At 39.6% G+C, this 20284-nt stretch overlaps 1 protein-coding gene across 1 annotated transcript in view; it reads left to right on the top strand.

Annotated features, from left to right (window-relative positions):
- Window positions 1-20284, top strand: part of LOC132828817 (protein ENL-like) — a 112468-nt gene that overhangs the window by 73222 nt on the left and 18962 nt on the right. Inside the window, exons 6-8 of the mRNA XM_060845962.1 lie at window positions 2983-3552; window positions 8237-8324; window positions 10861-10969. Coding sequence (XP_060701945.1) covers window positions 2983-3552; window positions 8237-8324; window positions 10861-10969 — 767 coding nt within the window. The remainder of the gene's footprint in view (window positions 1-2982; window positions 3553-8236; window positions 8325-10860; window positions 10970-20284) is intronic.

Genomic DNA, 20284 nt, shown 5'->3' with positions numbered 1-20284 from the left:
AAGGTTTTTAAAGACAGCCCAAAGACATTTTGTTCATCCATACACCTCTGTTGCAAATCTTTCAATGTAGTGCATGTTCCCAGTTCTCCCAAAACGTACCATCTTACACATTTCTGCACTAAATTTCACTCGTTTCCCGTCTACCTATTCAGCAAACCTATCTGTGTTGTCTTTTTCCGGTCCATTTCCCATTGTTTCCTTAATCTCTTGACTAGCTTGTTCTTCAGCTAACCTGCTGAAACCTTCATCAATGCCTCTGTTGCCATAGTCTTGACTATCTCAAAGCACTTCTGACCCAGCTCCCATTTTCTACCCTCCATAAAATCATCCATAAGTCCACTGCCTGTGGTCCTTACTAGCACTGAATTCTGTTTACCCATTGTACCTATGCTTGCTGGCCAACATTGAATTCCATTCAAACAATTTTAAAATCCTTCTCTTTATTTTAAATCCTTTCACAACCTCAGTGCTCTCTATCGCTGTAATCCCCATTATTCCCACAGCCCTTCAAGCTATCTGCACTTCTCCAATACTTGCCAAATGATCGGCATAGATTTTGTTTGCTCCCTCTTTAATGCCTGTACCTTTAGTTGTCGGAACCCTAAACTCTGGAATTCCCTCCCGAAATCTTTTTGTCTCTCTGTCTCTTGCCATTTAAAGACATCTTTGACCAGGCTTTTAGCATTTAACGTAATATAGCTTATTGTGGCTCAAACTTTGTTTTATGAATCACCTTGGATTTCCTTATTATTTTGAAGTTTCTATTGTTGTTGTAAACTTATATTGTGCTTTTGCAAATATGAATCCCAAATAAGTTCCTCATGAAGACAACTATGAAACTACAGGATTATCACTAAATTGTCACCACATGGCAGAATGTGGTGATCACTCTGTTTATGATGATTGTTTTCACTCTGTGGAATATGCATATTTGTAGCTGGAATATCTGAAAGGTAAGTCTAAAGAGGAAGTTAAACTTCACCTGTTTAAATTTAACACTTGGGAGTGCCACACAGATCTCATGGAGATTGTATCTTGTAATTTTGCCATAAAGACAGGACATGCATTCAAATGTAAAACTAAAATAAAACAAGCACCTGTATTGAGATTAACCTATATCTTCAGATATCCCAAAATATTTCTCAGCCAATCAATTACTTTTGAAATGTAGAGAAAATAAGGAAACTAATGACCATTTAATTTACTTGGATTGTGGTTAGTTGTTGATCAGAACCTCCTTGGTTTTCTTTGAGTGGCATCATAGGACCTTTTTACAGTAATCTAAGTTGATACATTAGGGCCTTACTTTAATACCTCACCCGATGATGGAGCACTTAGTCAGAACTGCACTAAAGTATTCAGCCCGGTTAGTGCTCAGTTCCTGGAGTGAGACTTAAGCTGACCATCTTTTAATACTAAGATGATAGTGCTATTATTGAGTCGATGCAATAAATATTTATAGTAACGTGTCTCTCTGTGTATTGCTATTGATGCAACATAGCATGCATACAATATAGACTCCAATGTCGTAACAAGGTTTATGATGGTTAGGAGATATCCAGTAGTTTACAAGCACTTGTACTGATATCACTTCTCTCAGGGTTGCTTTTCGGACTGGAGGCCTGTGACCAGCAGTTGCTGCAAGGATCGGTGCTGGGTCCACTGCTTTTTGTCATTTATATAAATGATTTGGATGTAAATGTAGGAGATATGGTTAGTAAGTTTGCAGATGACACCAAAATTGGTAGTGTAGTGGACCTCTGAGTACAACAGTACCTTGATCAGATGGGCCATTGGTCCAAGGAACGACAGATGGAGTTTAATTTAGATAAATGTGAGGTGCTGCATTTTGGTAAGACAAATCAGGGCAGAACTTATATGGTTAGTGGTAAGGTCCTGGGGAGTGTTGCTGAACAAAGAAACCTTGGAGTCGAGGTTCATAGCTTTTTGAGAGTGGAGTTGCAGGTAGACACGTTAGTGAAGAAGATGTTTGGTACACTTGCCTTTATTGGTCAGTGCATTGAGTATAAGAGTTGGGAGGTCATGTTGTGGCTGTACAGGAAATTGGTCAGGTTAATTTTGGAATACTATGTTTGGTTCTAGTCTCCACACTATAGGAAGGGTGTCATTAAACTTGAAAGAGTTCAGAAAAGTTTTACAACGATGTGGCCAGGATTGGTCGGTTTGAGCAATAGGGAGATGCTGAATAGATTGGGGCTATTTGTTTGGAGCATAAGAGGCAGAGGGTAACCTTATAGAGGTTGATAAGATCATGAGGGGCATGGATAGGGTAAGTAGACAAGGTCTTTTCTCCAGGATAGGTGAGTCCAAAAGTAGAGGGCAGAGGTTTCAGGTGAGAAGGGAAGGATTTAAAAGGAACCTAAGGGGCAACATTTTCACACAGATGGTGGTGCGTGTATGGAATGAGTTGCCAGAGGAAGTGGTGGACCTTGGTACAATTACAACATTTAAAAGGTACCCTGGATGGGTAAATGATTTGGAAGGGTTTAGAGGGATATGGGCCGAATGCTGGCAAATGAGACTAGATGAATTTAGTATATATGGCTGGCATGGACAAGTTGGACCGAAGGATTCTATGCTGTACATTTCTGTAACTCTTATAGCCTCAGGATATCCATGTCCAAATTCTTATTTTAATCTGTTAAAAAGTACGATATTAGCACATTTCAAAAAAGAATCTTGCATTTGTATTGTAAAATAATTTTTAATATCTAGGTATTGATCCTTGGTAACACTCAAGCTTATCAGGGATCATAGTGTAGTCTACAGTTAAAATACATGAATGAAAATGTGCAATTTTCAATTATTTTCATATATATTTTCAATATTTATCTATGAGCACTGTTTAATTTTTGCACTATAGTGCTGTTGTTTGAGTAACCTTCGTGTTTGCAAACAACTTCCTAAAGTTTGAAGTTGTGACTGGTTGCTCTGTTAATTACTTCTGTCCTTTCAAAACAGGACACAAACCGAGAAAGCAGCAAGTCCTCAAAACCTCACAAAGTCACGAAAGAGCACAGAGAGCGACCTGTAAAAGATACTGAGAACAAGCCAACTGTAAAAGAACCAGAAAAGGAACATAATAAATCATCCAAGGAGTCATCACGAAAATCGGCAGAGAGCAAGACTTCAAAGGAAGAAAAGGCTACTCCAAGGGCAACTTCTAAAGAACCAAAACCTGCCTTCAAGGAGTCTAAACTAGATAGCATGTCGCCCAAGGGCGGAGGTAACCTCCATCAGGAATCAAAGCCCAGTATTAAGAGGCCCTCTAACACAGATTCACTGAAAGTCAATGCCAAAAAACAAAAGAAAAGCACTTCTGAGTCATCGAAAAGCTTCCCAAGTGTCTCGCCAAGAATTTCTTCTTCTTCTTCTTCGTATGCTGACAAAAAGAAGTTGAACGAAAAAGAAAAGGAAAAAGTGAACGTTAAAGCAGAGAAGGTTAAACCTGAAAGTAATGTGAAAGAGGTGAAAAAGGCTGTTGATTCAGATGACTGTAATTCAGAAGATGAAGTGGTGTCCAAATCTGAGGTAAAGAACCATATACTAAAATCTAAATGGGGTTGCTAAAGGGGTGTATTTCTTTGATATTCAATACTGCAGAATAATAAGAAATAAGATTGTGAAATTAATTATTATGAGAGTTACTGAACCTACCCAAATTATCATTCCTCCCACCACCCAGACTGTTGTCAGTGGGCCAAGAAAATTAAACACTATGTTTCCCAACTTGGAAGAAGGACAAACTTTTGCTGTGCTTGTTGAAGCAATTTGTTTTGCAGGCTGGCTTTTGTGTCATTGTGGAATCCAAATCCAACCAATAGACTGTGGAGCTGGGAGACGGGAAGAACTAGTAGGGGGCAGCGATATCTCCCCACCACCACAACAATTGTCCATAGCAGGAACCACAGAAGTCTCTTCCTCCCACCCAGCATATTGCCTGCATTTGGCTTTTCATTTTGGCAGCCTCCTCGTATGTATGCTTGATCAATGTTTATTTCCTGTCCCTAGTTGCCCTTGATAGTGTTTTGGTGGTGAAATTGGTAGATTTTTAGATACTCAGAGATTGTGTTGGAAGATAAACTGTGAACTTTTCTGATAGAGCAGGCAAAACTAACCATACCATTCTGTCTAACACAATATTTGCTGAATTGACAGTTGTTTAATTGAACAGTTACTTACATTTTATAGTTTTGGTAATTATGTTAAAAATATTAGTCCGCTATTTTAAAGAATGAAATTGATCTGGAGTCTTTGGGGTGATGCTGATTTGTGCTGCTATTCTTGCTAATTGCAAGAAAATAAAATATAACACTGATGAGCATGGAAGTTGTAAACTGTTATTAAACTTTAAAACTCTGGTAAAAGTCTATCATCGGAGGTCTTATGGGAGCACCCCTCCTCTCAGTCAGAGGCTTGGGGTTCAAATCCCTCACCAGGATTTATTGACTACTGAAGGAGCATTTACAACGTCAACAAAAGTTGATAATCAACCTGCTAATCTCTCCATCGCTTTACACTATTCCCCAAAAAGATAACGGTGCCTGTGAAGATACAGAATAAACAAATATTTCTTGTTCCTGCTACTGTTCACTTGTTCTTTCCATTGTTTAAGAATTTGTTTGGAACTCTTCTGGAATACTGATATAAAAATAATTCGAGAATCTTTTTAATCTGTTTAAAATATAAGCACAGGGTACAAGACAAAATAGTCCAGAGTTTGCTGTTTCTTTAATAATTGGATGCATTCAATATTCCTGTTAAGCGCAGGTCCTTTGAATTTATTTTTTTAAAATTATATATCTTAGCGAGTTTTGAGAGGATTTGTAGCTCAGTTTGAGGTTCTGAATGTAGATTTGCTCACTGAGCTGGAAGGTTCATTTCCAGACATTTTGTCATCCTACTGGGTAACATCTTCAGTGGGCCTCCAGGTTCATGATTCCTGCTTTCTATTTATATGTTTGGGTTTCTTTGGGTTGGTGATATCATTTCTTGTGGTGATGTCATTTTCTGTGATGATGTTATTTCCTGTTCTTTTTCTCAGGGGGTGGTAGATGGGGTCTAACTCAGTGTGTTTGTTGATAGAGTTCTGGTTGGAATGCCATGCTTCTAGGAATTATCATGTGTGTTTTTGTTTGTCTTGTCCTTAATATCATTGTTAAGTATTGAAACATTCCGGATATGGTTGCTTCTAAATGCAGTGACATCCTGCTGTGGAAGTTTTCACTTGCACTGAAGTCTCTATTGCAGACATTCACTCCCTCTACTGCTGCTGCACAGTGGCAGTGACATGTGCCATCTACCAACCTGACTTGAAAATATATCCTGTTCCATCACTGTCACTCAGTCACCATCCTGGAACTCTCTCGCTAATTGCGCTCTGGATGTATCAACTTCCATGGACTGCAGGGATGCAAGAATTCAACTCACCACCACCTTTGCCAGAGCAATTGGGGATGGGCTGCAAGTGCATGTATAAAAATATATTGTTTGATCTTGGTCACTCTTGTTAGCATAGTAGCCCAGAGTGGAAAATGAACATGAGTTCCATCCTCATATTAAAAGCAAAGTACTGCAAATGTTGCAAATTTGAAATAAAAAGAGGAAATCACTGGAGAAACACAGCAGCAACTCTTGTAGCATTTGTAGAGGGGAACAGTTAAAGTTTCAAGTTCAATGTGACTCTTCAGAGTTCTTCCAAATAAGAGTCTTTGGACTCAAAACATTAATTCTGTTTCTCTCCACAGATGCTGCTAACCTGCTGAGACTTGGTAGCATTTTCTCTCTTTATTTTTGGAATTCCATTCTTCTTGGACTCTGACTTAGCATCTAATATATTTTTGGCTTTGGCTTCAGCAGTCTTACCCCACCTGTTTTGTTTGGGATGAGTGCATGCAAACTATACAGTATTAGGATATGGTGATGTCATATGTCCTGAATGGTGTCATTTCTACCTCCATGTTCTTGCTGTTGTAAAAGACATATCCTGGGTTGCTAGGCACAACAGAAAAAAAAACTTGAAGAAACAGTAGCTACATGGGTAGGATTTACAAAAAGCTCCAGAGATTCCATTTTGATAAATTTATTTGACTTTTCACTGCATCAACTACTTCATTTCTGTCTTAGTGCTGTTTGCTGAGAGGTTGTCATTTTTCTTTACCATGTGTCCCACCCATTCCCCAATCTGTGGATTCTCATTTGGAATTCTTTTCCAATTCTGCTTTTTGGGAAGACAGTAGGAGTAAGGGAGGCATGATGGGTTGGTCGAACCAAGGTGCGCTGCACTTAGATATGTGTATCCCCACATCAAAAACCATCAGCAGAGTTGTTCCTACCCAGAGTTGTCGAGGAGCAGTGAAAGAGAACGGTCAGTGAGTTAATGGTGCATGCAGCACTCTAATCTCTGGCTAACCTCCAAAGCGGGCTTCAACTGTCACTGGCTGTGTAATTTGCTGCCTTTTATTCTGATCATTTGAAGCTACTAGTGGAGACACCGAAGGGTTACACCTGAAACGTTGACTTCTCCACTTTCTGATGCTGCCTGGCTTGCTGTGTTCTTCCAGCCTCCTGCTTGTCTACCTTGGAATCCAGCATCTGCAGTTTTTTTTGTCTCTAACCAGTACCAGTAGGCAATTAGTGTTTCTACCATACTTCAGATATCAGAGAGGCTTGGTGCTGGGTCAGTAGGACATCCATCCATATTATCCTGAGACACATCACCATCATCACTGCACATTTTTTACAATATCTCTAGCACAGGCATCTTGCTCTGTGTAACGTCTGATCTGTAGGAAAGCAGACCTTACAATACCAATGTGAAGCTTTTCTCCTGTTTTTCTGGGACCTTTTATCACTGCTAAAGATACAAGAGACACTCCTTGCTAATCTGTCGCCTCATTGTGTGGTTATCATTGGCTAAAGGGTGCAGTGATAATAACAGGGCAGCCACTCTCCAATTGCTATCATTGTTTTTAGAATACAATTAAAATTGTCATCACGTTGTTTTAAAATGCAGCAAGTAACATCCTGAAACTCATTCCCAAATTGATCCCACAATGATGCAATCTTCAGCTTTGTTTTGGACATCCAAATTGGAGGAGATTTTGAAATGATCAATTTCGCGTGTATTTTTGACTTGTATATTTCTTAAATGATCTTAAATCCATGGCACAATTCCAGTTGGACTCCACTGTTTCTCCATGTTGAAACTATGTTAGTCCCTTAATATTGACTGTAGATCAACATTTAGCATTTGTTTTCCCAATTCAACATCATACCAAGTAATAATAATCTAATGCTTCTTGACAGTATATTTTGTCTGTCCTGTCAGCACGCAAGTAATTGAAAGGTGCAGGTGCATCATCAGACTGCCAGATAAGAACACGTTCTACCCTAATTGGAAAATAATTGTCCATAAAAGTTGATGCAATGTGATAAGTACTGTTAGACCTTGATTGAATTGCTCAGTCTCTTAAATCAGCCTCCTAAATCAGCCTGTTTACCTTTCAGATAGCACCTTGCCTTTTTCCTTTTACTGCTGCCCAAACTACAGTTCCTATAAATGCAAGTTTGCATTGAAGAGTAATGATGTAAGCAAGTAGCCTGCGAAAAAAAAAGCTAAAGCTGCAATTTGAACAGAATCTGATCAGAATGTTGTCGTGGAAGCAAGTTACTTGGCTACTTCCCTTCTGCATATTCACGTAAAACCTCCTGTAAATCACTACAGTTCAAAGCACTGGGTCAATCTGCAGGCTTCTATCCAATTTGAGCATTTTTAGACAAATAATACACCTCACCTCACCCATTACACATTCATACAAGGAGATGTGTGGATCCCCAAGATTTACATTCCTCCCTCCCTACTGAGATTTCCTCTTCAAAACACTCATTCCCTTGCATTGCCAATCAGATTATTTTTGGCACTGGCATGTGAGCACAAAGACTTGCCAACAAGCTGGTACTTGTCCCAGGTTGGTAGCTAACAGACGAGGCCTGTACCTGAAAGTCATTTATGCAGATCTCTCTTTAATGGAGAGAAATACCAAATGGTCCTTGATGGACTATGGCTAATTACAAAAGCAAGGTGTGCAATCACCTTGCCACCCATCTGGTCCTCACAAGAACTTAAAAATAAGCTGTGATTTATTAATATTGAGTTCAGTTTATTAGCTGTCAGTAATTTTCATGACTGACTTACATTCTTTTCTCTGTTTAGTCTGTACGGACTAGTCAGTCCAACTCAAGCTCAAGTTCAGATTCAAGCTCAGATTCCGATTTTGCACCATCTCAAAACCACAGACAAGGTATGGAATCTTCTCAACATTGCTGTTCACACAACAGTTCACATATATTTTTCGTGCTCTGGATCTGTCCTGAAATGAGCCTAAATGCGACCAGATATACAGAATGAAGGTAGACTGAGTAAATTTGATTTGAGTATTTGCCCACTGCCCGCCAATGAATTTGTTTCAGATGCTTCGTCATTGACTTGACTGTTTCTTTCTAATGTTAAGCATTTGTTCATTGCTTTATTGTGTTATGATAATTATGTTTCTTTCCAGTCATTTATAATGTTTTTGTAATTTTGTGGAAGGGTGATTGATCTTCTGTCAGTATGGATGATAAACAAGGGAGTTGAGGGTAATGGGGGAATGCCAGGCAGGAATGTGGAGTTGAAACCACAACCTAGGTCAACCATGTTCTTATTGAAAGGTGGAGTAGACTCAAAGGCGCAAATAGCCTACTCCTGCACCTAAGTACTAAATTCCTATGACCTAAAAGGACTTCACCCAACTGAGGACATGGCTCAATAATATTCAAAGCAGACTGAGTATTAGGACGTAGCCAGAGTGGTCTCAAAGATGGCCAGACCCAGCCCCATGGAGTCAAAGATATGCACAGCACGGAAACAAGCTCAATGGTCAGTATTGCCTCCTTTGTATTCTGTGCCTTCTGTTGTTCCATCAGCATTACCCTCTCTGTAAATTATCCCACTTATCCACATTTTTAGCTTCCAGTCCTTTAAGCTATCATTTCAGCATGGATTGGACCATTGCTGATGACTTTTTCATTTCCTCCTCCGACAAATAGAAATATCGAAAATATATAGCACTGAAAAACAATTCTTTCCATTGTTCCTCTGCACCTCTCAGCATGCAAACATTTATTGTGCATGCCCGTTACTTGTTTGCTCTCTGCAAATGCACTAACTCACACATTTTTAGATTGAATTCCATTTGCTACTTTTTGCCCACCTGATCAGCTTGCAGTTTATTTCCTGCTCTCGACCTCTATTGTCTCGGCTATCAACCAATAAACCAATTTTTATGCGACTTACAAACTCCTTAATCATGCACCTTACATTTCACTCTAAATTTACCAATAAATGTCGAGCTGTGGTACTGAGCCTTGTAGACCAATTGAAATTCCTGTTGGAAGTACAGAACTTTAACATTGCTAAAAGGAGATCTGAAAACCAACTTTTTAATCTTGCACCTATCAGGACTGAAATGTAAGAAAACCAAGTTTAGAAAGGACAGAGCAATTTATAGCATGAGAAGAGGTTGCTGGTCAGTAGAACTGTATTGGCATGGAGATAAAAATAGGAATTGTTACTGTTTTAGTTAACTTATTAAGTCCGAACAAACAAGTTGATTCTGATTGATCGAGGCATGACCTTCAGGTTGCAGTGAGGATTGGCTGTTTTCGTAGCCTTTTTTTCAGTGAAAACTGTGTAATATGTGGATATATACCTTTTGCCTAGAAATAACAGGACCATGTAAATGAATAAATGTAATTTTTAGTCTGCATAAAAGGTATTCCTTCTGATGCCAGTCCAAGGAGGGGACACTCAGGCCTGATAGATTTGTTTGAGATCCTGGCAGTGAGCTTGAATGTACGGGCAGGATGGAGATTATATGGTGCATGACCTTGGCCATGAAAACTGGATAACTATAGAGATGCTACCCTTCTGGGCTCTGAAGCATGAGGAAGCATTGTACCTCTCCCCATTCTGCAGATATTCTTCTTTCAGATCTTTCCTTGTTTAGATCTTTCCTCTGCATCGGCTATTAGATTAGATTAGATTAGATTACTTACACTGTGGAAACAGGCCCTTCGGCCCAACAAGTCCACACCGACCCGCCAAAGCGCAACCCACCCATACCCCTACATTTACCCCTTACCTAACACTACGGGCAATTTAGCATGGTCAATTCACCTGACCCGCACATCTTTGGACTGTGGGAGGAAACCGGAGCACCCGGAGGAAACCCACGCAGACACGGGGAGAACGTGCAAACTCCACACAGTCAGTCGCCTGAGGTGGGAATTGAACCCGGGTCTCTGGCGCTGTGAGGCAGCAGTGCTAACCACTGTGCCACCGTGCCGCCCACTATGAAACTGAGAAGAATGTAGAACCAGTTTAATGATACTAGAACACCTCTTGCTTGGATACTTGAATACAAAGCTCTTTTGAAAAGCTTTCTATTTTAGAAACTAAGATAAAAAGTATGCATTGCTTGTGTTTCTTGATTTTGTTTTTTAAGTCCACCTATTGGCAGCTGAGAAAAGTCTGTATGCGCATCTGACTAAGAAGACATTTTGATAGTGGATTCCTTGTGACTGACTTTTCAAAAGGAGAAAGTAGGTAACTGTAGAAGACTGATCCTATTAATGATGTCATTTCAGACTGAAATAACTCAATCTCTACTGTTGCCTATTAAGTTAAAAAAAACTACTAGAAGTATTGTACTTTACACTAAACTACATGGAGAGATACAGATGCCAGTTGCTCATCAATTTAATTGTTGATCCCTGTTCAACTTCTTTTTTCTCTAGGGCCCCTGCGGTCTATGGTAGAGGAAATCCAATCCGAAGGCTCTGATGATGACAGCAGCTCCGAGGAGGAAAGGCCTGTAAAAAACATCGCAGTTAGCAGAGATCACAGGTCGGTGAGCTTAACAGATGGGAATGTGACAAAGAAAGTTCAGTTGTGTTTCAACCATTGTTTGGAAGCTGTGCACTCTGGACCCAAGGTAGAAATTTTGATCACCTTTGTATACCTTGACCAAGTCTAAGCACCAATAACCCTTTTAAAAAATAAAAAGCTTCCCAAGTTGTTTTACTGAATAACTTGCAGCCCAGGATGAGATTTACTACTAAACTAGTCACAATCAATTAAGAGTCTGTACTTACTTTAGAAGAAGAATATTTTTTTCTCTTGACGATGTTCTTGTTAAGCCCAAGTCAATATAGATTAATAGCACAAAAGGAGGCCATTTAGCCCATCACATCCATGTCAGTCATAGAGGTGTACAACACAGAAACAGACCCTTCAGTCTAACTCATCTATGCCGACCAGATATCCTAAATCAATCTGGTCCCATTTGGCCCAAATCCCTCTTAACCCTTCCTATTCATATATCCATCCAGATGCCTTTTAAATGTTAAATTGTACCAGCCTCCACCACTTTCTCTAGCTGATAATTCTATACATGCAATGTTTTCTGTGTGAAAATATTGTCCCTTAGGTTCCTTTTAAATCCTTTCCCTCTCACCCTGAACCTATGCCCTCTAGTTCTGGACTCCCCCACCGAGGGAACAGACCTTGTCTACTTACTCTATCCATGCCCCTTCTGATTTTATTACCCCTCAGCTTCTGATGTTCCAGGGAAAGCAGCCCCAGCCAATTCAACTTCTTCCTTTTGCTCAAATCCTCCAACCCTGGCAGCATTCTTATAAATCTTCTCTGAACCCTTTAAAGTTTCACATCTTTCCTATAGGAGGGAGACCAGAATTGTACACAGTATTCCAAAAGTGGCCTACCAATGTCCTGTACAGCTGCAACATGACATCCTACCTCCTATACTCAGTGTTCTGACCAATAAAAAAAAGCATGCCAAATGCCTTGTTCACTGTCCTCTCTACATGCAACTCCACTTTCAAGGAACTATGAACTTGCACTCCAAGGTCTCTTGGTTTAGCAACACACCCCAGGACCTTACCATTAAGTGTATAAGTCCTGCTCTGATTTGCTTTTCCAAAATTCAGGACCTCACATTTATCTCCAAAGAGATGTACAGCATGGAAACAGACCCTTCAGTCCAACTCATCCATGCTGACCAGGTATCGTAAATTAATCTAGTCCCATTTGATAGTATTTGGCCCACATCCCTCTAAGCCCTCTATCCAGATGTCTTTTAAATGTTGTAATTGTATCAGCCTCCACCACTTTCTCTGGCTGCTCGTTCCATGCACACACCACCCTCTGCGTGAAAAAGTTGCCCCTTAGGTCCCTTTTAAATCTTTCTCCTCTCACCTTAAATGTATACACTACAGTTTTCAACACCCCCACCCTGGGGAAAAGACCTTGTCCATGCTCCTCATGATTTTATAAACCTCTGTAAGGTCATCTCTCAACCTCCAACATTCCAGGGAAAATACCCCAGTCTATTCAGCATCTCCCTATGGCTGAAACCGTCCAACCCTGCAACATCCTTGAACATCCTTTTTCTGAACCCTTTCAAGTTTCGCAACATCCTTCCTGTAGCAGGGAGACCAGAATTGCACACAGAATTCCAAATGTGGCCTAACCAATGTGCTGTACAGCCGCAATAAGACCTCCCAACTCCTAAATCTAAATTAAACTCCATATGCCATTCCTCGGCCACTGGCCCATCTAGTCAAGATGTTGTGGTACTCTGAGGTGACCTTCTTCACTGCCCACTGCACCTTCAATTTTGGTGAGACCTGCAAACTTACTCAATGACGATCACATGACACTAATCCCATTTTCCCTGCTCTTGACCTATAGCATCAGTTATGGCAATGGCAAGTGAATATCTAGCTACTATTCAAATGCAGAAAGCTCTACACTGCCACCACCCTCTGTGTAAAAATAAAATAAATTACTTCTCAATCCCCCTTTTAGCTGACTGCCACGTCTTAATTTTTTTCCTCCTAGTTATTAACCCCTTTAGTATTAGATAAGTGCCTTCCCATCCCCCCTTTCTATGCCCCATGTAATCTTATACAGCTCTATCAGGTCCCTTGTTGCTCCAAGAAAAGCAACCCCATACTATCCAATCTTCACAGCCTAGGTGGCATCCTGGTAAATCTCCTGTGCACCCTCTCCAATGCAGTCACATCCTTCGTTTTATGTGACCTGAATTGCATTATAGTTATGGCCTAACCAACTGTTCATACAGTATCAGCATTACCTCCTTTCTCTTATATTCTGTGCCTCAGCTAATAAAGGCAATATCTTATATGCTGCCTTAACCATCTATTCTGCCCATTTTTTTTCCTAATCCTAACTTTTATGCCCCTTGACATCCAGGATTCTTCAGTCTTGTTCCCGCTCTGTTTATATAAGAACATATTTGCCCTTTGCTTCTGCTAATTCCTCCTTCAACAACTTGCATTGCTTTGACACAGTTTTATTTACTAGTAGCTGCTCCCTATTCACTTGGTTAAATCAAACCTTAGTAAAATCAGCCTTTCCTTACTTTAAAACTTTTATTCCAGGCCCATGCTTATATTTAGGATAGTTATGGCAAATGATAAGTAAGGTCACTATCTCCAAAATGCTCCCCTACTTTGTTTCGCTTGCTTCCACACTCACTTCTTTGTGTTTGAACTTCTAATTCCATCTCAGCTTCTCTCTGCTCTGAACTACTGATCAGGATTCTAAACCCCTGTCAGTCTAATTTAAATCCACCCTAACAACAGTAACCAACCTCTATGTAAGGGCGTGCGACCTGTTTCTATCCATCTGTACAAGTTCCAGCCTCCCTGGCTCCACTCCCAATAAATTTCAGGAATCTGAAGCTCTCCTCCTTTTCCATCTCTGCAACATTCAACTGCTATATCCTTCTGTTCCTATAGTCACTAGCGCATGGCACTAGCAGTAATCTGGAGATTACTACCTTTGAAGTCCTTCTTTTGAATTTCCTACCTTCTTGTTATTTATTCATGGGATGTTTGCATTCAGAGGACAGTTAAGAGTCAATCACATTTAAGGCAGATTGAGTCATGTGTAGATTAGACTAAGAATGGCAGTTTTCCTTTCCTAAAGGGCACTAGGTAACCCAGATAGGTTTTTACAATTGTCAGTGGTTACATTAAGCTAGCTCCAGATTTTAAAATATTGAATTTATATTTCTCCATGGGATTCAAACCCATTTCCCCAGACCATTAGTTAGCGTTAACTTGGTTAATAACGCTACTGCTATGCCACTGCCTCCTTTAACTCCCTACAGTTTGTCTGCAAGCACCTCATTTCTCTATCTTCTTTCTCTATCTTCTTTGGCCCCAACATGACTGTGACCTCTGGCTATTCACCCTTCCCCCCTTCAGAATGTCCTACAGCTGTTCTGTGATAATCTTGATCCTGGCATCTGGGAGGCAACATACCATCCTGGAGTCATTTGCGCAGCTGCAGAAGCATCTATCTACTTCCTTCACTAATAAGCTCTGACCACCATTGCCCTGCCACATTAATCCTCTCTCCCTATTCCTCCTGTCCTCTTTCCCCTCCCCTGAGTAACTGACCAACATATGCCCCTGGCCTTGGCTCTGCCTCTCCTCCACATGGAACTGTTTTCTCACCCTTTTTGAAGTCGAAGAAATAGTTTACAAGTGAGGTTCACTCAGGGGACATTCGCTCAAGGATCCATCTGGTCCCTTCCTTCTATCTGGCAGTCACCTATTCCCTCCTGCCTACAGTTCCTTAAGCTATGGGGTGACAACTTCTTGAAATGTGCACTCCATGTATCTGTCAGTCTCACAAATGCACTACAGTGTCCTCAGCTGCCGCATAAGCTCCAAAACACAGAGTTTGTGATACTCCAGCTGCAGGCATTTCCCATAACCGTGGTTATCCAGGCTTTCAGAAACATCTAGGAATTCCCACATTGTGTAGGACAGGTCTGAGCTCCTGTGACGTACCTTAATGTAATAGAATATGGAGCTCTGCTGTTATTTTACCTGTTCTCCTACTGGAGTATAAACAAGGAGAATCTTATTTGTATGTCAGCCAGCAACCAGAAGCACTGAACTCTTTCAAACTAAAGCACTTAGGTTTGAAGTTTTAAAGTATTAATTATCTTTGTTAAGTTAAAGTTGTACTTAACCATAATCAATATCCAGTCAGGAGACATGGAGAAAACCCACCAATGATGACTGCCTGTCCTGTGATATCACTCTTTGTTCTATGTTCTATGTTCTTTGATTTTGTTGAAGCAGTTTCACTGCGGTCTGTCTACTTCGGGGACATCTCTGCTCTTGCTTCTCCTTTTTAATCCCATACTAACTTCTTCTAAGTCTGCTGCTGCTCTGTTTTTGTCTCGCCTCTCTTGTTCCTCTCCTCTTCTTGATTTATGTTTTAAATTTATTTTGCAGTACTTGTCCCCTCTCCTACAGTTAATTTGCCCAAATTCATAATTGTATTAACAAAATATTCCAAAGGCAGGAAACCCAGCCTGTACCAATATATCAGTTGGATAATGTTGTCCTATTGTGGCAGCTATTTGTATGCTGCATAGACATGAAATGCTTCGTGACTTTAATATGACTTCCAAATTGATCACCTCTGTGATACCTAGGAGTAATGCATTTATGTATTGGGAATGGACTTGAAAATCTAGGCTTGGTATTTTCTAATATTCCAAAATAAGATTCCTGTTTCATTAAAAGAGGGAACAATAATTAGTCTTTTTTGCTGGGGTTCATCAGTCTATCAAATATTATGGTGTACTGTACTATAAATTGAGTACTGTCAATCAATTTTATTCTTATTTGTATAAGAGAATGCACAAAATAAATGGCACTTTTGCAACTATTTTTATTTAGAAGATTATATAACAACAGAACTAGCTAATATTTTTCATCTACAGGCTATGCAGGACCACATGTCCTTTCTCAGCTCTCCAGGACTATCATTATAGAAACATAAAAACAGGAGCAGGCCATTCAGCTCTTCAAGCTTGCACTGACATTTAATTAGATCATTGTTGATTTGTACATTAATTCTGTTTATTCACCATAGCTCTATGCTTTGGTACTCTTGCCAAACAAAAATTTCAGTTTCAGCCTTGAAATTTCCAATTATCCTAAAATCCACAGCCTGTTGAGAGAAAGAAAATCCTATATTTATGCTTTCATTCATGCAACGCAGTACTTTTCATTTTCCCTCTTGAATAACCCAATTCTAATTTAATCATTCTATGGTTCCTTGTTTTTGAGTTATTTCCAGCAAAGCAGGTAGTTTCTCTGTATCTACAATTAAATCTTTTCAAAATTTTAACCGTTGAACTCAGATTTGATTGGAATGACTGCATAGGTCTGTTATTTAGACTGTCTTAGTTTCTGTCTAACCCACAGCTCTGTGGTTCCATCCATTGAGGAACAGTTACTCATGATGTACTTAACCTAATAGATGAACTTTCTGAATTCCAGCTGTAAGAGTGATTGCGATTTCAAAACTGATTCAGAAATTCATTCTTGATGCTGATGCTGAATCCTAGAACTGACCGTTTAAACTCTAAAGATTTATTTTGTAGTCTTCGCACAAAAAGGCAACTGTGTCATGGACCCTCTTGCTCATGTAGTAAAGATTCTGGATTAGAGTGGTGCTGGAAAAGCACAGCAGTTCAGGCAGCATCCGAGGAGCAGGAAAATCGACGTTTCGGGCAAAAGCCCTTCATCAGAGCTGTGGGTTAGACAGAAACTAAGACAGTCTAAATAACAGACCTATACAGTCATGCCAATCAAATCTGAGTTCAACGGTTAATATACCTGTATTCCTGATGAAGGGCTTTTGCCCGAAACGTCGATTTTCCTGCTCCTTGGATGCTGCCTGAACTGCTGTGCTTTTCCAGCACCACTCTAATCCAGAATCTGGTTTCCAGCATCTGCAGTCATTGTTTTTATCCTGTAATAAAGAGATGAGCCAGGCTAAATTTTGTGATATATACAGTACCCAATATTTTGAATAATTTATAAACACTGAAGAAGATTTTCTCTAGAGTGGTGCAATAGGACCTCTAAATCAATTGCAGGTTCTGTGTTTAAAGGTCGATAGCTCACTATAAAGGAGAAAATTGTGATTGTGACAGTAAAGTGGAGTAATTGTTCTCAATGGCACTTCTCAATGGAAGTTGATGAAGAATGGTGCTTCTTTGGATGCTGATAGGGTTGGAGGTCTAGCTGTGAAAGATGCACCAAAACGATCTTATTTGGGATTCAAGGCCCCTCTGTAGTAAAAGCAAACCGCTCTAAACCACTTGATAGTAGAAGGCCATGCAGAGGCCTCAAGATTGATGGCAATTTCTATTCTTATTTTATTAGTGAGGAGCTTTCAGTATTTATTATTTATCCAGTGAGTGATCAGACTTGTACTTTAACTGCAACTGCCCTCCTCAGAAAAGTGGAGGAATAATATCTTTAGAGTTTAAAATGCCAGTAAGATAGATTCAGAATCCAGTCAGTGCTCCCTGATGCACCACAGGTAGAATGCTAAGGTATTAATAATGGTTGTGAAGGATGCCTTATTTCCTGACTTAACCTGGATGTGTAGATCTGTCATGAGGCTTTTGATTTTTCTGCTTAGCTCAGCAAGCCCTCTGGAGTCCTTCAAGTCTACATATTCAGCTGGATATGTAGAAGGGAGAATGCTAGAAAATATAATTGTATGTTGCATGACTTGAGTTGGATAACTTCACTGGTACTACTGCATATAATTGGGGTCTGCCCAAACCTTTATTTGGTAAGTGTGCATCTGAGCTCTCTGAATTTAACTAAGTATAGAATGACAATACAACGAGAGAGCTCCTATCCCCACCTTCGACATGGTGACTTTTATTTGACCAAATGAAAATAATGAATATTTAGAAGAGACAGAGAATGAAGAGAACAAATAGGATAAGCAGCCACCAGAGAATGTTACACTGTTGAATCTCAGCAATGTTTGCAGTATTTTCTTTGAGCTGTGCATGTCCTTCATAATATTACATCTGAAAAACTTGGCCTCTGCCAGTGGAGTGGCCCTTTCATCCTGTTTTGGAATGTTTTCTAAGGTGGTGAACAATATTCCCTGTACACTGTACAGCCACACAGCAACTGAGAAACCCCGCACCCCATTTTTCTCCATCATCTTCCATCGTAAGATTTGTATTCTGGTTTGAATACACTGTGCACTCAACTCAGAAGTCTGTGAAGGGAGGGTTTTAGTTGGTGGTGAGCTCAAATTCTATTGTAATCCTTGAGCACTCAAGATGAAAGTGCTGTTAACTGAGGAAAACTGACACCTAAATAGACTTATATAACAAACAGGAAATATCATTTATTGCAAAGGAAGACAGAATGAGAAGTTTCTGATCTACTGTATATACTTATGTATAGGTCGATCTCATGTATAAGTAGACTCCTTATTTTGGCTAAAATCTGGTATTTTACATATACCTCATCTATAAGTTGATCCTAATTTTTCAGGGGTCTCTTGCTGACCATATATGCAGCCTTAAATGGCATGATTTGCACATTTTTGATTCAAATGCAATACCTGCATTATCACATGTTACATGCACCAGTATATATTTGCACAAAGTGATTTTCAAATTGTTAAATTGAATGTTGATAACTATATATGCTGTATATATTTATTTAGGTAATATTTACATACATATATTTGACCTGTGAATTCAAATGTCAACGACATCCTATGGCAGCCCTCAACCTTGTCTTCCTGCTGCTGCCTCAGTTTCTTAGAAGTAGATGTCATGTACAGTTGTGCTTGAACTTATTGTAAAACTCCTCCAAATTTTTCTGAAAAAATGACATCATGAAGAAACAGCACAGTTTAAACTAAAAGTTATTGAAGTTGCAGTGAATACCAACAATAGCTTAGCAGCAAGAGAGTTCTGTTTCTGAAAAATTTGTTTGTGATTGGAGGAAAAAAGCCACACAGTTAAAGGCTATGCCAAAACAGCACTACACAAACCGAGGAAAGCTGAACAAGTGACCACAACTAGAAAAAGAATTTGCTGACTGTAATTCAGTGTCATTAGAACGGAAACATAATGACTCAACAACGTATGTGCTAAAAACGAAGCAAAAAAAGATGGATTCAGTAACTTCAAAGCCAGTGCCGGATGGTGCAGTGGTTTTATGAAAAGGTATGATTTAGTGCTTAGATAGAAAACCAAGATTGCTCAACGTCTACCAGCAGAACTTAATGACAAGTTAATTGGGTTCCATTGCTTTGTAATCAGAAATCGGAAGAAAAATGAATACAGGTTCTCATACAATGGTAAAATGGGTGAAGCTTCATAGAAGTTTGATATGCCAGGGAACAGATCTGTGGACAAGATTGGACCAAAAACAATTTTGGTTAAGACTACCGGCCATGAAAGAAGTCGATTCACTTTGGTACTTGGTTGTATGGCAGATGGAACAAAGTTAAAGCCTATGGTGATTTTTAAACAGAAAACTCACCCAAACAGCAAATTCTGAAAGGCATTGCTGTCTTCCTCCATGAAAAAGGGTGGAAGGATGAAGGTGGCTGCAAGATTTGGATTAGGGAGGTCTGGAATATGCGACCAAGTGGACTTAGAAAAGAAAAATGCTTACTAGCTTGGGATATGTTCAGACCATACGGAGTGAAATTTGTTATCAGTGAACTTCGAGCTAACAATACTGACATTGCAATGACTCCTGGAGACCTTGCGAACATGGTGCAGCCACTGGATGTTAGCATCAATAAAACCTTTGAAGGACTTAGTATGGAAGAAATGGGGCACTTGGATGCAAGAAGGGGAAAAAACTTCACAAAGGGTGGTAACATGCGTGCTCCATTTTTTGCAGTTGTATGTGAGTGGATTGTTGAGCCTTGGAAGGAGATGAGAATTAAAATTTTTGTGAAAGCCTTTAAAGATTGTAGAATTTCTAATGTTTGAGATTGTATGGCGGATGTCTATTTATGATCAGATTGAAGTGATGACAAAGCAAATGATGATTCTCTTGAGAATGCAGATGAAGATGATCTATACGATGATATGCTTGACCCAGGTGACTAGAATGAGTTATTCAGTGGTGCAGCTGATGAGGGCAGTGAATTTGAAGGATTCTAATGGACTTTTGCATGTACCCATAACTTTTGTTTTAAGCAGCTATCCCATAATATTTGAGATATATGGTGAGAAGAGGTTTTTGCTGTGAATATCAGTTTTTTGATGTAAAGTGTTTATCAAATATTATCAACAGT

Source organism: Hemiscyllium ocellatum, chromosome 28 (genome assembly GCF_020745735.1).
Source record: "Hemiscyllium ocellatum isolate sHemOce1 chromosome 28, sHemOce1.pat.X.cur, whole genome shotgun sequence".
In the NCBI taxonomy this organism is placed as follows: Eukaryota; Metazoa; Chordata; class Chondrichthyes; order Orectolobiformes; family Hemiscylliidae; genus Hemiscyllium; species Hemiscyllium ocellatum.
The sequence above is the reverse complement of the archived record's forward strand: the minus strand, read 5'-3'. Positions and strand labels throughout refer to the sequence as shown.